Below are 21,552 nucleotides of genomic sequence, written 5' to 3'. Positions count from 1 at the left end.
GCTGACTCTCTTTGCGGACTCAGCCCGCCTGCACCCAGGTGAAATAAACAGCCGTGTTGCTCACACAAAGCCTGTTTGGTGGTCTCTTCACACGGACCCACGTAACAGGGATGGTTTCCCCCATGCTGTTCTCCTGGTGGTTTTATAAGGCAGTTTTCCTTGCTCTTCCTTGCTCCCTCTCACCTGCCACTGTGTAAGACATGCCTCTTCCCCTTCCACCATGATTGTAAGTTTCCTGAGGACTCACCAGACATGCGGAATTGTGAGTCAATTAAACCTCTTTTCTTTATGAATTAACCAGTCTTGGGTATGTCTTTATTGCAGTGTGAGACCTGACTAATACAGGGGTGTAGGGACATGACTGAAGTCCCAAACTCATCTCTCGCTGTGCCTGATAAATTCTGCATACCTCACATAGTTCAGACTGCTCTGGGCTCTTTTTCTTTTCTTAAGGTCAATGAGAAAAAACATATTTAACAGCGTTGTGCTCAGGTAGTTTAAATTCAAATTAATTAGATTATCTTTTATCCACTCAACGAATATTTAGTCTCTATTTTATGCCAGACACAATTGAAATCTTCATTCTTGTTTTGATCAAGTCAGTGAGAATACACGTATTTAACAGAACAAATAATATGAGTGTCAGGGTACTCTCATTCATCCATTCAGCAAACTATTTATTACATACCTGTTAATGTCCTGGAGGCTTAACACTGGGAATAGAAAGAAGAGCCAGACTCTGCCTAGAGACAGAGCTACCTAAACAAATATATCTGCTTCTTTATGCCCCACAACATCTAGGCAGAACTGCAGGTACAGCCTATTATCAGAAATCACACCTGCTAAAAACATTTATTTCATGTTCTCATCAGGTACCTGGTCCTTTGCTCTCCCTTTCTTGTCTTTTGTTTTGTTTTTCGTTTTCTTTCTTCTTCTTTTTTCTTTTTTTTTAGACAGTCTCCCTCTGTCGCCGAGGCTGGAATGCAGTGGCACCACCTCGGCTCAGGGCAACCTCTGCCTCCCAGATTCAAGTGATTCTCCTGCCTCAGCCTCCTGAGTAGCTGGGATTACAGGTGCCTGCCACCACACCTGGCTAATTTTTTTATTTTTAGTAGATTCAGGGCTTCGCTATGTTGGCCAGGTTGGCCAGTTTGGTTTCAAATTCCTGGACTCAGGTGATCCACCCGCCTCAGCCTCCTGAAGTACTGGGATTACAGGCATGAGCCACCGCGTCTGACCCTTTTCTTATCTTTTCTTTTTCTCCCTCATTCCCTTCCAGAAGCTGAGCTCCCTGCAGACACATCCTTTAAGGAAAATGAATTCCTGGTGGCAGACCAGGAAGCTTCACGTTTCATTTACAGTACCTAGGAAAGGACTCTCTCTCATGCTGGTATCCATCTCTTATAGCATAACTTTGTAAGTCAGTGCACTAAAAGACCATCTTTCTGGGTATACATTTAGTACAATTATTTTAGAGAACAAATTGATAATATCTACTAAAGTTTAAGATGTGCATAGCTGATGGTGCAGAAAGTCCACTCTAAAGAATATACTCCCAGGCTGGCCAACATGGTGAAACCCCGTCTCTACTAAAAATACAAAAATTAGCCAGGCGCGTGCCTGTAATTCCAGCTACTTGGGAGGCTGAAGCAGAAGAATCGCTTGAACCTGGAAGGTGGAGGTTGCAGTGAGCTGAGATCGCGCCATTGCACTCCAGCCTGGGTGACGAGAGTAAGACTCCGTCTCAAAAAAATAAAAATAAAAATAATATACTCTAGAGCAATGCTCACATCTGTACACAAGAAAACATGTTCAAGAATATTCGGGCCGGGTGCAGTGGCTCATGTCTGTAATCCCAGCACTTTGGGAGGCTGAGGAGGGTGGATCACGAGGTCAAGAGTTCGAGACCAGCCTGGCCAACATGGTGAAACCCCGCTTCTACTACGAATACAAAAATTAGCCAGGTGTGGTGGTGCATGTCTGTAATTCCAGCTACTTGGGAGGCTGAGTCAGGAGAATGGCGTGAACCAGGGAGGCGGAGCTTGCAGTGAGTGGAGATGGTGCCACTGCACTCCAGCCTGGATGACAGAGCGAGACATCGTCTCAAACAAAACAAAACAAAAAAATTAAAATTAAATTCACTAAAAACAAATGAGACAAGTTAAGTATGGTGGGCCAAATCAGGTTAGCCCTCAGTTTCAGGTTAAAATGCTTATTAGGCATCACTGTAAAGATGTCAAGTAGGCAGTTGGTATGAGTTTGGAGAAGTCAGGGTTAAAGATATAAATTTTGGAGCTATTAGTATATAGCAGACATTTTAAGTCATGTCATTATATGAGCTCTCCTAAAGAAAGTATAGATAACAAAGATGGGAGAATTCCAGACTGACCCCTCTAGCATTCCAGTTTTTTGGATAATGAATAAAAGAAGAGAAGCCTGTACAGCAGCTAGAATAAGCAGACCCTGAGAGATGCTATGAAAATATGGCACCATAGAAGCTAAAGAGGGGAATGTTTCAAGGAAGGAGTGACCAACTGAGTACATATAGCTAAGAAGATGCTATGGATTGTGCATGGGTCATGAGGATGGATCCCTGATGAATGGCTTGGTTCCATTCTTGCAGTAGCCAGTAAGTTTCCCTTCTAATTGGTTCTCAGAGGAATGGGTTAGTTCCCATGAGAATGGGTTGTTATGAAACAACGGATTTTTATACCAGGGTGCCCCTCAGATTTGGTCTTTCTTCACACATGCCTGCTTCTCTTTGACCTTTTCCACCATGTTTGACTCAGCAGAAAAGCCCTTACCAAAAGCCAAGAAGATGCTGGTGGGTGTCATGCTTCTTGTACAGCCTGCAGAATTGTGAGCCAAATAAACGTCTTTTTAAAAAAATTATCCAGCCTTGGGTATTCATTTACAGCCAACACAAAACAGACTAAGACAGAAGATTTGCAGGCTGACCTAAACCATTTTTGTCACTGTGGCAGATACTGTTACTTATCTCTTAATATTGGCTCTCTCCTTCCTATATAATAATAATAAAATCACCTGTGGCTTTCAACAAAATGTATGGCCAATCAGAAATAAAAACTACATTTTTCCAGTCTTCCTTGAAGCTTAGTAAGACCATGTCTGGCCTGTGAGACATGAGCGGAAGTGATGTGTGCAACTTGCAGGTCATTCTTAAATGGAATGAGTTTATTCTCTTACCTCCTTTTCTCTTTTCTTCAACTAGCTAGATGTGGAAGATGAGCAAAACTGGACCAAGCAAATGAAGGAAACACCATAGGTGTGGCAAAGCAGCAAGATAGAAGGAAGCCAAGTTCCAACATCCTGTAGTGCCATACCAACCCCGATGGCTTCATAGAATGGACTTATCATTTTAACCTGAACTTTAAATGCGAGGGTGAAAAATCCATGAAAAAGTATTCAAGGCAGATGATGACAATATTTTAGACTTTTGGTCAGGGCAAGTGAGAGAATTCATCACTAAGGGGCAGAAAACTCAACTAAATCGAAACTCCAGGCCAAGAGTACCACTCCAAAGGCGGCTAGGCTTGCTAAGTTTTTCTATTTGTGTGTGTGTGCGTGCAATATGAATATCAGGTTGCCTAAAAGCCAGAAATCTAGGGTCTCCCTGAATTTTGGGAATGGGTTGTAGGACTACTTTTGTGTTTTCTTGCTAATAGATGTTTGAATGTGAATCTTGTCTAAAGAAAATTTCCTTCATTGTAATAAGTCATCTGAAAGTGAGGTTGTTAAGGGGAGACCTAGAGCCCACCCCTATGTCCCCTATGTCTAACAATTGGTGGCCTCCACTATCCCCTAAATTATCTAATAATTGTGAACAGCCAAATTTACTTGGGTCAGTTTGCTACATTTGGCAAGTGAACGAGGTCAGCATGCATGAAACCATAAGTAGATCTTCTATAGAAGACAATACATGGAAGTTGATAAAACAGCACAGATTCTTTACCAAGACTTCATGCAAAATAAAATAGCTGTGATAGATAAAGAGAAAAGAAGGGCCTTTGGGGGTTAAACTTTTAAAAATTGAATTGTAACACACAAACTATAAGGTGCATGAATTTTAAGTGCTCAATGAAGTTTCACAAGTGAACGCTACCTTGTAATTACCATCCAGATTGAGATATAGAACATTTCAGCACTCCAGTAAGTTCCTTTGTGCTCCTCTCCCAGTCAATATCCTCCTTAAAAGTAACTACCATTGATTAGCTTTGCCTGTTCTAGATCATGTAGTATGTATATATCTGGGTCTCAGTCAGTTTGGACAGCTATAACAAAATATCATAGACTGGGTGTCTTAAACAACAGAAATTTAGAAATTTATTGCTCACAGTTTTGGAGGCTGAGAAGTCCAAGATCAAGGTGCTGTTAGATCTGGTGTCTCATGATGGCCTGCTTCCTGGTTTGCAGATGGCCATCTTCTTCATGTATCCTTACAAGGTGAAAAGCAGAAAGGAAGTAAACTCTCCAGTCTCTTCTTACAAGGCACTAAATCCCATTCATGAGTGTCCTACCACCATGACGTTATTACCTCCCAAAGGCCTCACTTCCTAATACCATCCCACTGGAGGTTAGGATGTCAACGTATGAATTTTGGGGAACTACAAACAGTTCACAACATGTGGTATATGCACATACCACAACTGATTTATCCATTCTTCTGTTTCTTTTCCTTTTTTTGAAACAGAGTCTCACTCTGTCGCCCAGGCTAGAGTGCAGTGGTACAATCTCGGCTCACTGCAACCTCTGCCCCCCAGGTTCAAGTGATTCTCATGCCTCAGCATCCCGAGTAACTGGGATTACTGGTGCCTGCCACCATGCCTGACTAATTTTTGTATGGTTTTAAGTAGAGACAGGGTTTTGCCACGTTGGCCAGGCTGGTTTCAAACTTCTGACCTCAAGGGATCCACCCACCTTGGCCTCCCAAAGTGCTGGGATTACAGGCATGAGCCAGGACGTCTGGCCCATTCTTCTGTTTCTGACCATTTGGTTGTTTCTAGTTTTTTGCTGTTATGAATAAAGCTATTCCGAACATTCTTATACATGTCTTCTGCACTCATTTCTGTTAGGTGTATGCCTAAGAATGAAATTATGGGTCACAGGGCAGGCATGTGTTTAGCTCTAATATGTACCGCTAAACAGCTTTCCAAAGTGGTCATACCATTTTTCACTCACACCAGCAATGTAGTCGCTAAACATTCTGGACAATGCACTGTCATGTTTTAAAGCCAGGTATTATTTTTTATTTTAGTTTTAATTTATACCTATATAGGGAGTACCAGTGCAGATTTCTTAACATGCACATATTACGTAGTGGTGGAGTCTGGGCTTTTAGTGCACCCATCACCTAAATAGTGAACATTGTACCTGATAAGCAATTTTTCAGCCCTCACCCCTGCTCTCACCCTCCCACCTTTTGTAATCTCCAATGTCCATTATTCCACTCTAAGCAACATATAATATTAATATTAAAAGCTCATGCTTACAATAAGTAAACTACATAGTGAAGAGACTTCAAAATAAAGTTGGTAAATAAAAAGGCACACTTGAAAAGTTTCAGAAAGAATAGAACAATTCTTGTTTTGTTTCTGGTGTAGGAGGAAAGGGAAACAGACACATTAAAATTCTTCTTTCAGATGAAGGCTGCTGACAGTTGAAATAGTTAATTAACTTTGGCTTCTTTTCTCCCTAATCCAAAGCAGTCTTTTCTTTCATTGGCTTCTGAAAAGTTATTTAGTCTTCTGCCTACATGTAGAGGCAACACAGGAAGGCTTTCGCCAGTGCTGAGATGGCTGGGATCACTCAACCGGTCCACTAACTGGAATTAAAGTCAACAGTAGTAATAAGGGTTTCCAATGGTGCATGCCAGTAGTCCCAACCACTCGGGGGCATCCCTTGAGCTCAGGATTTGGAAACCAGCCTGGACAACATAGAGATAAACCGTCTCTTGAGGGGGGAAAACAAAAAGGCCAGGTGCAGTAGCTCGCACTTGTAATCCTAGAACTTTGGGAGGCCAAGGTGGGCAGATCACGAGGTCAGGAGTTTGAGACCAGCCTGACCAACATGGTGAAACCCAGTTGCTACTAAAAATACAAAAATTAGCCAGGCATGGTGGTGCGCACCTGTAATCCCAGCTACTCGGGAGGCTGAGGCAGGGGAATCGCCTGAACCTGGTAGGTGGAGGTTGCAGTGAGCCCAGATGGTGCCATTGCACTCCAGCCTGGGCGACAGAGTGAGACTCCATCTAAAAATAGAAAATAAAAAAAAATCTGAAGTCTTGGTTAACTTTATCTGTCATCCGGATGAAACCCCAATGATTTATGATTTGGACAATTCTCTGGCATCTGTAGAGTGTCCGGCATCCTCAAAGTTTTCAGTAGCATCTCTGCAGCTTATTCCCTTAAGACTTCTTTCCCACCAGGATGATCTGCCAGGAATTTGGTCAAATCGTACACCCAAGTGCTTTAGATATGATTGTGCTTTGAATCTCCTCTAGGGCGCAGGGCGCAGCACTTCAGGGCCTTGTCCCACTGCTGGGCCATCTCGGTGGGCTACGAGCCAGTCCCAGCACACTCAGCGGTGCCTTGCCAGCAGCGCGCGCCTCTCATCCAGCTCCGCCGGGGACATTCCCCGCCCGCACCAGGGACCCCTGCCAGAGGCGGGGCAGCCGGTCTGTCATTGTTTTTAATTTTGGCCACATGGTGGTGTGGTGGTATCTCATTGCGCCTTTAATTTGCATTTCCTTGATTTACAATGTTAAGCACCTTTTCAGATGCTCATTTGCCATTTGACGTCCTCCTTTGTGCAGGGCCTTGCCCATTTAAAGATTGTGAGAGTTGGCCAGAAGCGGTGGCTCACGACTGTAATCCCAGCACTTTGGGAGGTTAGGAGTTCGAGACTCAGTCCGGGCAACATAGTGAGATCCAGACCTTGAATCTACAAAAAATAATTTAAAAATTAGCCGGATGTGTCTCTTAAAAAAAAAAAAAAAGTGTGTGTTTCTTAAAATTGATTTTTACCAATTTTATCAATTAGGATTTTTATAAATTAGGATTCTTCCAATTTTATCAATTAGGATTACCAATTTTATCAATTCTTCCAATTTTATCAATTAGGATTCTTTAAATGAATCTGGATACAAAGGTTACGTCAGATGTAGGATTTGTGGATTTCTTCCCCCCAGTATACGGCTTTCTTTTTCACTCTCCTATTGGTGTCTTTGGATAATTAGTGCTTTTTATGTTGCGTTTAAAAAATCATTGCCTACTCCAAATGCACAGAGATATTCTCCTCTAATTTCTTTTAGAATCTGTATTGTTTTATTTTCACATTTAGTTCTATGATTCATGTTAAATTAATTTTGGGGCATAATATAAGGCAGATGGCAAAGTTCCTTTTTTTCTATACGGATGAACAATAATTGCTCCAGCAACATTTGTTGAAAAGATTGTTACCACGTCTAATTCTAATTCTAGAATGGTTATCCGAATTTTTAAAAAGACTTTTTTTTTTTTTTTTGAAACAAGGTCTAACTCTGTTGCCCAGGTTGGAGTGCAGTGGTATGATCATGACTCCCTGCAGCCTGGAACTCCTGGGCTCAGGTGATCCTCCCATCTTAGCCTCCAGAGTATCTGGGACTACAAGGCACATGCTACCACAAACACCTGGCTAATTTTTAAATTCTTTTGTAGAGACAGGGTCTCACTATGTTGCTCAGGCTGGTCATGAACTGCTGGCCTCAAGTTATCCTCCCACCGTGGCCTTCCAAAGTGCTGGGATTACAGGTGTGAGCTACTGTGCCCTGCCTAGAATGAGATTTTTTTAAAGAAATGAAAATAGCCCCATAAAAAAATCCAGGTATTAAGCAGATAGAAGATAATTCTCCTTTGATCATATCCACCTTAGAGGTAAGAAGACGATGCTGATCCCTTGAAAATAAAGACAGTAATTAAAAATGATTTTAGAGGAAGTTAAATGTACAGTGAAATTACTGCCTACATAAGGTTGATGTTACAAACTGTATCAGAGTCCCAGCAAGATTTTTTTTTTTTTTTTGAGATGGGGTTTCAAACTCTTGGGCTCTATGGATCCTCCCTCCTCAGCCTCCTGACTATCTGGGATTACAGGTATGTGCTACCATGACCGTCTGGCAGCAGGAAAATGTAATAAACTACTTTTTACAAAGGTGTGGGAAGGGCATAAGTAAATTCTGAGGCATAGTGCGATACCCCAAGGTTAGTAATATTGAGGGCTCCATTACCACCCCAAGGGGAGGGTGGCAGAGCGAAAGGAGGAGCTAGTCTCTTGGGAGAAAGAGGACGGTAAGGAGAGGCCCCTGAGGATGCATCCAAGCCATGCCAACCCTGCAGGAATGGAGCCAGGGGAATGAAGCCTGGAGTGAATGCTCCCCTCCCCCACTCTGTTGTTAGTGCTCTCCTCTGCGTAGATCAGTCTCCTGGTGGAGAAGGAACTGGTAGAGAATGTATCTGGAGAGGAAAAAGAAGATCAAGCACACAAAACACAGGAAAACACTTAGTCCAAGAGGAGGAAGAGTGGATCTGTGTTACGTACTCAAGATCAGAGGTGGGTTTGCGTGAAGCCAATAAGGTTTAAGCTTCAGGATCCCTCAATTATATTGGCCCTTTCCAAGGACCTGGGAGGGATCCTAATAATGTGTTCACAAGGTCATATAGTTTTGTTAAATTTGTAAAAGATATTTTAACAAAAATCATCAAACTGTTGTTCTTTCCATTTCAAATCTCCCTCCATTCCACTTCCCCAGCATTTAATGGTACTGAAGTGACACAAGTGTTTTGAGTTTCTGTCTAAAAAGAAGTTGAATTGAGAATAAGCCACTATAAATGTAATTTGAGCAGACATTTTAAAACATTTTAATAAGACATGAAGAAGTTACAGTTCCTAGTTTATTAAAGAACTGAAAAAACTGAGATAAAATAATAGAATATGTACCTAAAGTCATAAACATGAGTAACAAAATCAGTGGAGATTATTCTGTATTCAAGAAGCAAAGAAAGAAGTTTTCAAATCATACCAATATCAGTGATTCATTAAGAATACATTTCAAAAAAGAAATTAATAAGCTTCTTGGATTGTGTATAATCCAATTAACAAAGTGGAGCAAATCATAAGAATATATTGGAAAAAATTAAAATTTTTGATGATTTGAAAATAATGAGATTGGCCAGGTGTGGTGGCTCACACTTGTAATCACTGCACTTTGGGAGGCCGAGGTGGGTGAATCACAAGGTCAGGAGTTCAAGACCAGCCTGGCCAATATGGCAAAACCCCGTCTCTACTTTAAAAAATACAAAAATTAGCTGGGAGTGGTGGTGCTTGCCTGTAGTCCCAGCTACTTGGGAGGCTGAGGCAGAAGAATCGCTTGAACCCAGGAGGTGGAGGTTGCAGTGAGCTGAGGCTGTGCCATTGCACTCCAGCCTGGGCGACAGAGCAAGACTCCATCTCAAAACAAAAAAAAAAAAAAAGAAAGAAAAGAAATCATAAGACACCTTTTTTTTTTTTTTTTTTTTTGAGACGGAGTCTCGCTCTGTCGCCCAGGCTGGAGTGCAGTGGCCTGATCTCAGCTCACTGCAAGCTCCGCCTCCCAGGTTCACGCCATTCTCCTGCCTCAGCCTCCGCAGTAGCTGGGACTACAGGCGCCCACCACCTCGCCCGACTAGTTTTTTGTATTTTTTAGTAGAGACGGGGTTTCACCGTGTTAGCCAGGATGGTCTCGATCTCCTGACCTCGTGATCCGCCCGTCTCGGCCTCCCAAAGTGCTGGGATTACAGGCTTGAGCCACCGTACCTGGCCATAAAACATCATTTTAATCACATTGATGACAAACTGTTTAATGAGTGCCCTGAAGTACACTTACACATCCTGAAATCTTACCACCCACACGTGAAAAAGACTTACAAAAGTGTCCTCAAATTTGTAATACTCTTAAATGTATTTTTTCTTTTTAAATTTTTTCTAGCCATGAGATCACCAGAGAACTCTTACATATTTATAAGACATCACCGATAACAACTTATTAAGCTGACACTTTTCTAAACAACCAGTAATTTAAAAAAAAAAACTTTATAGAGGAATTCTAATTATTCTAGAAAAAAGTAAATTATCCTTTTACCTGCTCCATTGAAAATACCCTCTCTGTAAAAAATGTTACAAAATTGAAGAGTAATCAAAGTCTATGTGGCTAAAAAATGTAGGGAAAAAATATTATGGGACTGTTTCTGGCAGTTAATTATGTTCAAGTACTTTTTTGTCCTGGATTTTGTGATGCTTGTGCTATTTGCCTTTGTTTTGATTTACCTATTTATTCTAAATAAATATTTATTTATTTAGGAAATATTCATTTTCCTAATTTTTTTTTTTTTTTTTTTTGAGATGGAGTCTCGTTCTGTTACCCAGGCTGGAAGGCAGTGGCGCAATCTCACTGCAACCTCTGCCTCCCAGGTTCAAGCAATTCTCTTGCCTCAGCCTCCTGCATAGCTGGGACTACAGGCACGTGCCACCACGCCCAGCTATTTTTGTATTTTTGGTAGAGACAGGATTTCACTATGTTGGCCAGGCTGGTCTTGAATTCCTGACCTCAGGTGATCAGCCCGCCTCAGAAAGTGTTGGGATAACAGGCGTGAGCCACCACGCCTGGCCTCCTGCCTAATTTTGTATTCATAATTTGGTATTATTTTTCCTAAAGAGTTCCCCTTCCCCGAAATTGCATTTAATGCCATGCCCCACAAATTCTGATGTGACCTTGTTCAGAATTCACACTAAAGAAACAGGGACTGGGCAAACTTCAACAGTAACAGCAATGGCAATGAAATTAGAACATGAAGCACTCTCCCTAAGGTAGCAGACTGGCGTGCATGTTTGATATGTATACGCAAGTCCAACACACACAAACATAAACACACGTATGACAGGGTCTCACTCTGTCATCCAGGCTGGAGTTCCCCTAGGGTAGAAGACTGGCGTACATGTTTGATATGTATATGCAAGTCCAACACACACAAACACAAACACACATATGACAGGGTCTCACTCTGTCCATCCAGGCTGGAGTGCAATGGCACAATCACAGCTTGCTGTAGCCTTAACTTCCTGAGCTCAAGTGACCCTCCCACCTCAGCTTCCTGAGTAGCAGGGACCACAGGTTCGGACCACCTCACCTGGCTAATTTTTGTATTTTTTTGTAGAGACAGGGTCTTGCCATGTTGCCCAAACTAGTCTCGAACACCTGGCCTCAACCAATCCTCCTGCCTCGGCCTCCCAAAGTGCTGGGATTACAAGTGTGAGCCACCATGTCAAACCAGGAATATTTAAAAGAATCTGCAAACCTCGTTAAGGAAAGAAGGGGGAAAAAGCAAAACCAGCTGAGATGGGTAAATTGTAGTCTGGAGGAAATCTGGCCCACACAATTTTGGCAGTAAATTGGTGGAAAATTATTCCAGAAGCAAATCTATTCTAAGAAATTCACTATGACGCAGAGGTCCCAGGAAAGCAGTGTGGAGACTGGAGCAGCACTGGAAGGCCTTTGGCACTTACTCTAAAGGCTAAGCTGCCACCATACTTTAAGGCAGCACCTCCTACTGGGAGGACAGCCTTAATCCATACATTGGGAAACATTACTGACAGCAAATAGTAGGAAAATCCCAGAGAAAATAATTCTACCCTCATCACTCAAAACAGAAATGAAGCAATACATTAACTTGAAAAATCCATGAGGAATTTTGAGAGAATCAGGGGTCCCAAAAGAAAAAATCAGATGAAGTATTGTAAAGATATTACTAATCAACCATTCACAGAATTTGGAAAGAATTCTTTTTTCTTTTTTTATGAAATGGAGTTTCGCTCTTGTTGCCCAAGCTGGAGTGCAATGGCGCGATCTTGGCTCACCACAACCTCCACCTCCTGGGTTCAAGCGATTCTCCTGCCTCAGCCTCCTGAGTAGCTGGGATTACAGGCATGCACCACCACGCCCAGCTAATTTTTTTGTATTTTTAGTAGAGAGGTTTCTCCTTGTTGGTCAGGCTGGTCTCAAACTCCCGGCCTCAGGTGGTCCACCACCTCAGCCTCCCAAAGTGCTGGGATTATAGGCGTGAGCCACTGTGCCTGGCCTGAAAATAATTCTTAAGGGGAGAGCTCAGAGGGTTGCAAGCTTTTTGGTTTCGAGTTCGGATTTTTTTTTTTTTTGGTCTGTTTTTTTGGCTGGTTTTTTGTTTTTTGTTTTTTGTTTTTTTTGCTTGCTTCTTTGTTTTCTTTTTATTATAGAAATTTTCAAGCATACTTCCAAAGTAAAAAGTGTAATATAAATAGTATAATAACCCTTTAAATAGCCATCATCCACCTTCCACATGCATCAGCACATGTTCAGTCTTATTTTATCTACATGCCAACCCACTTTCCCAAAGCCCTTACAAGACTATTTTAGAGCAAATGACAGACATCTTAATTTAATCTACAAAGTCTTATCTATGTACCTTTAAGAATAAGAACTCTTTTTAAAAATATATAACCATATGAAAGGCGCAGTGGCTCACGTCTGTAATCCCAGCATTTTAGGAGGCCGAGGCAGGCGGATCACGAGGTCAGGAAATCAAGACCATCCTGGCTACCACAATGAAACCCCGTCTCTACTAAAAATACAAAAAATTAGACGGGCGTGGTGGCGGGTTCCTGTAGTCCCAGCTACTCGGGAGGCTGAGGCAGGAGAATGGCATGAACTCGGGAGGCAGAGCTTGCAGTGAGCAGAGATCGTGCCACTGCACTCCAGCCCGAGTGACAGAGCAAGACTCCATCTCAAAAGAAAAAAAAAAATATATATATATATATACACACACACACACACACACATATATATATAACCATATTTACCATGATCATACCCAACAAATTAACAAAATTATTCAATGTCATCAAATATCCAGTCAGTATTTAAATTTTTTATTGTTTTATAAACATTTTTTAAGTTGCATTATTCAAATCAGGTTCCAAATGCTATTCACATGTTGTCTTGTGATATGCAATGGCTCTTAAATTTCTTTTTTTTTTTTTTTTTTTTTTTTTTTTTTTTTAGACAGAGTCTGGCTCTGCCGCCCAGGCTGGAGTACAGTGGCCGGATCTCAGCTCACTGCAAGCTCCGCCTCCCGGGTTCACGCCATTCTCCTGCCTCAGCCTCCCGAGTAGTTGGGACTACAGGCGCCCGCCACCGCGCCCGGCTAGTTTTTTGTATTTTTTAGCAGAGACGGGGTTTCACCGTGTTAGCCAGGATGGTCTCGATCTCCTGACCTCGTGATCCGCCCGTCTCGGCCTCCCAAAGTGCTGGGATTACAGGCTTGAGCCACCGCGCCCGGCCTTAAATTTCTTTCAACCTAGAGTTTCTTCTGTTTTTCTTGCCATTTATTTGTTGATGAAATCAAGTCATTTTCCCTAGAGAATTTGTTACATTCTAGATTTGATTAATCATATCCTGAGGTGTTATTTAACACATTTCTCCATCTTCTGTATTTCACATAAGCTGAAAATTAGGTCTAGAGGCTTGATAAGATTTAGGCTAGATATTTTTGGAAGAGTACTTCATAGGCGATGCTGTGTTCTTATTGCATCACACCTGTAAGTATATAATGTCTGTTTGCCTCTCTTTTTGGAATATTACAATTAATCGGTGGGTTCAAGTGTTGTCAGCCTGATCCATCATTATAAAGTTCCTCATCAGCCTCTCACCTAATGATTTCAGCAGCTATCAATAATCATTGCCTAGATCCATTATTTCATTCAAGTGTCAAAATAGTTAATAGTCTGTCATTTCTTCTGCATTCACTCACTGGAATTCTTCTATTAAAAAAAAAAAAAATTGGGGCCAGGCGCTGTGGCTCATACCTGTAATCCCAGCACTTTTGGAGGCAGAGGTGGGCAGATCATGAGATCAGGAGTTCGAGACCAGCCTGACCAAAATGGTGAAACCCTGTTTCTACTAAAAAAGACAAAAATCAGCCAGGCATGGTGGTGTGCACCTGTAATCCCAGCTACTCAGGAGGCTGAGGTAGGAGAATCACTTGACCCGGGAGTCAGAAGTTGCAGTGAGCCAAGATTGCACCACTGCACTCTAGCCTGGGAGACAGAGCGAGACCCTGTCTCAAAAAAAAAAAAAAAAAAAAAAAAAATTGGCTGGGTGCAGTGGCTCGTACCTGTAATCCTAGCACTTTGGAAGGCCAAGACGGGTGGATTACTTGACTGCAGGAGTTCAAGACCAGCCTGGGCAACATGGTGAAACCCCCATCTCTACAAAAAAATACAAAAAAAAAAAAAAAAGAAAAAAGAAAAAAAGCTGAGCATGGTGGCAAGCATCTGTAGTTCCAGCTACCTGGGAGGCTGAAGTGGGAGGATCCATGGAGCCCAGGCAGAGCCCAGGCAGTGTGTGTGAATGGGCCATCACACATTTCACTCCAGCCTTGGTGAGAAAGCAAGACCCTCTCTCATTAAAAAAAAAAAAAAAAAAAAGGCCGGGCGTGGTGGCTCAAGCCTGTAATCCCAGCACTTTGGGAGGCCGAGATGGGCAGATCACGAGGTCAGGAGATCGAGACCAGCCTGGCTAACACGGCGAAACCCCATCTCTACCAAAAAAATACAAAAAAAACTAGCCGGACGAGGTGGCGGGCGCCTGTAGTCCCAGCTACTCGGGAGGCTGAGGCAGGAGAATGGCGTAGACCCGGGAGGCGGAGCTTGCAGTGAGCTGAGATCAGGCCACTGCACTCCAGCCTGGGCGACAGAGCAAGACTCCGTCTCAAAAAAAAAAAAAAAAAGTACCATATTCACAATTTGGTTTCCTTGATGTACATACAAGAAAAAGAACATAAATGCTTGATTTTTTCCCTTCACTAATTTTTAGAATAATGAGTTGGTTTCTTAATATTCTTCAGGAGTAACCAATTAGTTTGGCTGCAAGTCCAGCAGTGCTAAGCATGGCACTAAATAGCACCATCTAAGAAGGTAATAGAGCCCTGACCCTACTCAACTGCTCAGTTCTCTCAGACAGTGATGGGTCTCAGTCAGTGGAGTAGGCAGCAGACAATCAGGCACCATTGTAACCATTCATTCATTCTTGAGAAATCATCAAAATGAATAATCATTTATAGATGACAGATCCTAAGTGATAACTCTTCTTGAAAACCAAACATTTTTAGAAGAGTCAGCAAGGCAGAAAAATCAAAGGTTTTAGTAGTACCTCTCCACTTGCAGTGGAGAAGTATATGGTGAAGTATGGTGACACTGGAAATAGGGCGCTAATTCGGGAATTTGGGGTAGCAGTAGCCAGAACCTCAGAATGAATCAGTGGAATCAATGTTTTTTGGGGGAGACATAAATTGGAAGAATGAAAAATTCAAGATTTTATGTTTGTAAGGGAGGCTAATTAGTAGTTTGCTAAAATGTTCTTCATAAAGTACCCAGCTCAGAATCAAGAGAGACCCATAGCCCTCATTTGCCTGCATATGCTGGAGGCTACTGACACCTACAAAAAGAAGCTAATAATTGAGAAGGGTCAAAGTGGGTCAGATCAGTTTGCACAAGACTCAGGCAAAATGAGGAAAAGGAAGTTATCTACTGAATTTGGCAACATGTAAGTCACAGATGACTTGATAACAGTAGTTTCAGTGATGTGATGAGGGTGGAAGCCCTGGAGTAGGTGGAACAGTGTGGGATTAACAATTCTTTCAAGAAGTTTTTCTATAAAGGGGAGCAAAGAAACGAGATGTTCCTGGAAGGGTATCTAAGGACAACTGAGGTTTATTTATTTTTAAAAATAGAGACGAGATCTTGCTATGTTGGCCAGGCTGGTCTTGAACTCCTGAGCTCAAGTATCCTCTCTCCTTCCTCCTTGTTGATGGCATCCCAAAGGGAACTGAGGATCTTTGTTTGTTTGTTGGTTTGTTTGTTTTTGATATGGAGTCTCTGTCACCCAGCCTGGAGTGCAGTGGCACAATCTCAGCTCTCTGCAGCCTCCGCCTCTCAGGTTCAAGCAATTCTACTGCCTCAGCCTCCTGAGTAGCTGGGATTACAGGTGCCTGCCACCACACCCGGCTAATTTTTGTATTTTATTTCAGACCAGGCTGGTCTTGAACTCCTGACCCCAAGTGATCTGCCTGCCTCGGCCTCCCAAAGTGCTGGGATTGCAGGTGTGAGCCACCGCGCCCAGCTGGAACTGAGGATCTTTTTAACAATAGGGTTTTTTAAAGGATGATGGTTTAAGGCTGGGCACGGTGACACGCACCTGTAATCCCAGCACTTTAGAAGGCCCAGGTGGGTGGATCACCTGAGGTCAGGAGTTCGAGACCAGCCTAACAAACATGGTAAAACCCTCTATTCTACTAAAAATACAAAAAATTAGCCATCTGTGGTGGCATGTGCCTGTAGTCCCAACTACTCAGGAGGCTGAGGCAGGAGAATCTCTTGAATCCTGGAGGCGGAGGCTTCACTGAGCAGAGATTGCACCACTGCATTCCAGCCTGGGTGACAGAGCAAGACTCCATCTCAAAAAAAAAAAAAAAAAAAAAAAAGAGGGTAGCTTAAGAACTGCAAATTCCACATAATAAAGGGAGAAACTGGTGATCTATGAGAGTGGGGACAATTGCAAGAGTGATGTCCTTGAGAAAACAAGAGAAGATAGAATCCAGAGCATGACTGCTTTGATAGAGCAATGGCATTTGTATTATAACAAGTGGGAGAAGAGGAAATATTGACACAAGTGTTGAAAGATTTGGTGGTTAGAAGAATAGAGTTCCTGTTCAATTGCTTACGTTTTTTCAGTTATGTGAGAGTGGGGCCAATGAGGAAGGGTTTATGTTCTACAGTATTTATCTTAGAAAAAAAAAAAAAGGGAAAGGGACAAAAAGGAAAGGAAAAAAAGAGGAAGGGTTGAAATTTTTAGGGAAAAAAAAACATAAAATAGTTGACTCAGAGAATAAAATATTGATCTTACTAGGGAAACCTTTTAGGATTATGGAGCAGATAGAGAGCGTTTGTTTCAGCTTTGTGGTCATAAATTTAAGGCACTGTGCCAGTGTTCAGCTGCTCTGCTGCAGGCCCAGAGAAGTTATACTCAGCTGGGCAAGTGAGTATAAAAGAAGTACAATTGCTTTTCATAATGATGACCAGGACATCAAAGGTAGATAAGGGAGAGAATGAACACAGAATAGACATAACAGTTAAAAAAAAAAAAAAAGCAGTGAGGTTGGTGGGTTGAGGACCCCAGGTGTCAGATGGGAGGCTATCTGGATAAAAATGAGGACCCAAGTCAGGATGAAGAGGAAGACAGTGAGCTAGGAGTCAAGTCTTCAGTGAATGAGGGGTGTGACTGGGAGATCATTAGAATGTAGACACACGGAGGTGGGGCTTTTGAAGAAGGAGGAATAGTTTGAAAGTCATGATGTGAGGCCGGGCGCCATGGCTCATGCCTGTAATCTCAGCACTTTGGGAGGCCAAGGCAGGTGGATCTCTTGAGGTCAGGAGTTCGAGACCAGCCTGAGCAAACATGGTGAAAGGTGAAACCCCGTTTCTGCTACAAAAAAAATACAAAATTAGCCGGGTGTGGTGGCACATGCCTGTAATCCCAGCCGCATGGGAGGCTGAGCCAGGAGAATCGCTTGAACCAGGGAGGCAGAGGTTGCAGTGAACCAAGATTGCACCATTGTACTCTAGCCTGAGCAACAGAGTGATACTCTGTCTCAGAAAAAAAGAAAAGAAAGTGAAAAGAAGAAAAGCTGGTGTCTCACATTCTGGGCCAGAATTACACAGGATGTAAGAGGAAAAATTACTTCACTTAAAAAGGCTACAGGGGAGCCAGTGTCCTCAGGAGACTGATGGATCATACTCAGTGAGGTCAAGAAGTCAGAAGAGACACTGATGAAAGAGGTTAAGGATATAGGGGAGCGTGTTCATCACTCATCTGGAACTCCGGGTTTCTAGAAGACACATAGGAAAGATTTTGGAGGGCGTGGAAGGGTGAGGGATTTTGGTCAGATTGGGAGCTGTGCTGAACAGAATGAGGGTCGGGAAGAGATGCTTCAGGAGACGTGAGCTTCTGTTGACTGGGAAAGAGGGAGGTGAGGCATGATAGAATGGCTGGATGACTGGGAAAACAAGTCAAGTTCAAGTCATTTTCAGGTCTTAGTTCAGACTTCATTTCTTGTGGGAAGTTGTCCCTCTTGTACGCTCCAATAGTACGCCAGACTGCCCCAGTTATGGCACTTACTACTGCTTTTGCTTGGGAATTAAGACCTGTTGTGGCCTCCATTTTTTATTAGAACCAACCCTCAAGTGCTCCCCACACCCAGTGAGGACACTACATCATATCTAGGACCAACACACTAGGGTTCACGCAGTATAACCCCAGGCTTTCACAGCTCCAGGACCCCTGCTCCCACTGCAGGGACACATGCTGTCCCAACCCTAGAAGGCTGACACTCTGGCCAGAGGCTCTGGGCCTCACCTGGATGAGACCCCTCATACCACATCCAGCCACAGTGACAGCCTGGGGAGCTGCGGGGGAAACAGGAAACACCCACACCCTCAAGGTGACTAATGAGCCATCACAGACAACACCGAGAGATTAAGATGCTGTGGCTTTCTACCCCAACCCCAAAACGTGAGTGGCATTGTGGCATATGAGTAAACAAGGTCTAGCTTAGGCAGATTATAGAATTCCATACCAGAAATTTAAGGCACTGTTCCAGTGTTTAGCTGCTCTGCTGCAGGCCCAGAGAAGGTCTGTAGTGAAACTGGAAAATCTTTTTTTTTTTTTTTTTTGAGACAGAGTCTCGCTCTGTTGCCCAGGCTGGAGTGCAGTGGCGCGATCTCGGCTCACTGCAAGCTCCGCCTCCTGGGTTTACGCCATTCTCCTGCCTCAGCCTCCCAAGTAGCTGGGACTACAGGCGCCTGCCACCTCACCCGGCTAGTTTTTTTTTTTTTATTTCTTAGTAGAGACGGGGTTTCACCGTATTAGCCAGGATGGTCTCGATCTCCCGACCTCGTGATCCGCCCGTCACGGCCTCCCAAAGTGCTGGGATTACTGGCTTGAGCCACCGCGCCCGGCCGAGAAATCTTTTGTTGTATTTTAAAATCCTATTTAAAAAAGTAAGTGCCTATAATCCCAGCACTTTGGGAGGCTGAGGCAGGTGGATCACCTGAGGTCAGGAGTTCGATACCAGCCTGACCAACATGGTGAAATCCCGTCTCTACTAAAACTACAAAAATCAGCTGGGCGTGGTGGCATGTGCCTGTAATCCCAGCTACTCAGGAGGTTGAAACAGGAGAATTGCTTGAACGCGGGAGGTGGAGTTTGCAGTGAGCTGAGATTGTGCACTACACTCCAGCCTGGGTGACACAGTGAGACTGCGTCTTAAAAACAAAACAAACAAACAAAATATATATATTTGAAAAGGCCTGTTTCTACACTATTACATCTATTGGATTGAACATCCTCTAGTTTACTATAGGTCTTAGACCCTCTAACTTTGTCTTGACTTTAGAGATAGTAATGGTTTTTACACTTTTTGTCTCCCTCACTAGACAGTCAGCTCTTTGAGGCCAAGAGTATATTCCCATAGCTTCTCTTAAAATAATACTCACTGTGCACAAATTGTCACCTTTTATTAAATGTATGTGTTCACTGTAAAAACAGAGCTAGACAATACAATGTAAGCTGAAAATCAGACCATGGAATCTGGCCTGAGTTTGGGGAATGGCGAGAATAAAGACTTGGATTTCATTCAAGTTGATTTTACTTTGGTTTAGTTTTGAATGAACTAAGAAGCAGAGCAAAGAATATAAACAAGATAGAGACGCAGGAGAATAAATATGGCTTCCCATTGCCTCCCTTGTATGTCCCAGAATACACACAAAGTTTGCATTCTTGTCAATTCTGCACAGTGAGGTATCTACCAGGTCAAAGAGGCAGAGAATGACAGGCTCCCCGCCTTCTATATTCCCAGTTATATCAGCTCGGAAACAACTTATACTATCATATAAGGTGATCATTCTCAGACTCAGTGAACCATGCTATCCAGGTTCTGGGCCTTGAAATTCATCTGATGTCCACAGTCAGGCAGGTTCCCATTTTCTGTGGCTGCATGGCAGGGCCTAGGAATTTTTCACCTCATCTTCTTGTGTTTTTCTGTGGGCAGGCCTTGGAAAAACAACGAGAAATCCATATATAAAATGAAACCCACGTTATCACCAGATGGTGTAGAATAATTATGGTTGCTATCACATAGATTAACATTAATTCCTAATTGCACAAATATGTATGGTGTGCTTACCATGTGCTTCGCCCGAAGATGCAAAAGTAAATAAAACTTAGGCTCTGCCCTCTGCCTCAGTACGCTTGTAGTCTAGTTAAATCCATCATGCTTTTCTGTCATGACCATGTTTTAAATAGAAGGTGGACAGCAAAGAAACAGGATACTCTGGCTGAAACTTTTTTAAAAAAGTATATTATTGATTCCAGGTTGTTTAATAACCTTTTGATCTCTTTTGGTTTTCTCCCATCTCTCCTTTCTGTGCTGTTTCCCTTAAAATAACACTCAGTGTACACACTGTTTTCATTAAACGGGTGTGTTTATTCTAAAAACAGAGCTAAGAGTTATCAACAGGCAGATTCTTCCTGCTCAGGCCTCCTTAGTCTCTAAACAGTGCAGGACTCGCAGAAAATGCAAAGAGGTTTGTTCTGGTTCTCAGAGGCAGAGTGCTAGGAGGGCCAACTGACAGAAACAGAACTTAATCATTTTAGGATTTCAGGAGTATCACTGTAGAAGACCAAGGGTGAATGTAGGAGTCAGCCTGTAGACTCTGTACAATCCGAAATTCCAGCCTCATCTGAAGAAAATGAACCGTTTTCACGAAAATTCACCTTTTGTATTTCTTATAAATGGGTAGTTTAATAAGTGTATGTATTTATTAATATAACTGATCCTTGATTTTGGAGACATAATATATTCTAAAAGAATTAATTTAGCCTAGGGAACATCCTCTTAGGTAATAAGTCTATAGATGGCTTCATAGTACACATGCCTCAGGGCCTTTGTACCTACTGTTTCCAAGGTTATAGCTTGCTTCCTTCAGGGCTCAGCACAAACATCATCTACTAGAGAGGTCATTGCTGACCACCTTATATTAATAGTACCTCCCCCACAACAATTTTACTCCATCATCTTCATTCTGATTTTTCTTCATAAAACTTGTTACCAGCCGGCCATGGTGGCTCACGCCCATAATCCCAACACTTTGGGAGGCTGAGGTGGGTGGATCACGAGGTCAAAAGATCGAGGCCATCATGGCCAACATGTTGAAACCCCATCTCTACAAAAAATACAAAAATTAGCTGGGCATGGTGGTGAGCGCCTGTAGTCCCAGCCACTTGGGAGGCTGAGGCAGGAGAATCACTTGACCCCGCGAGGTGGAGGTTGCAGTGAGCGAAGATCACACCACTGTACTCCAGCCTGGGGACAG

At 42.8% G+C, this 21,552-nt stretch overlaps 1 protein-coding gene across 1 annotated transcript in view; it reads right to left on the bottom strand.

Moving 5' to 3' along the window:
* Window positions 1–5,242: 5,242 nt before the first annotated feature.
* Window positions 5,243–21,552, bottom strand: part of KLHL23 (kelch like family member 23) — a 55,122-nt gene continuing 38,812 nt past the window's right edge. The window contains exon 4 of the mRNA XM_077956445.1: window positions 5,243–6,960. Within this exon, the coding sequence (XP_077812571.1) occupies window positions 6,845–6,960 (116 nt within the window). The 3' untranslated portion in view covers window positions 5,243–6,844. The remainder of the gene's footprint in view (window positions 6,961–21,552) is intronic.

This window comes from Macaca mulatta, chromosome 12 (genome assembly GCF_049350105.2).
Source record: "Macaca mulatta isolate MMU2019108-1 chromosome 12, T2T-MMU8v2.0, whole genome shotgun sequence".
Lineage (NCBI taxonomy): Eukaryota > Metazoa > Chordata > Mammalia > Primates > Cercopithecidae > Macaca > Macaca mulatta.
Note: the sequence above shows the minus strand (reverse complement) of the source record. Positions and strands in the feature narration are given on the sequence as shown.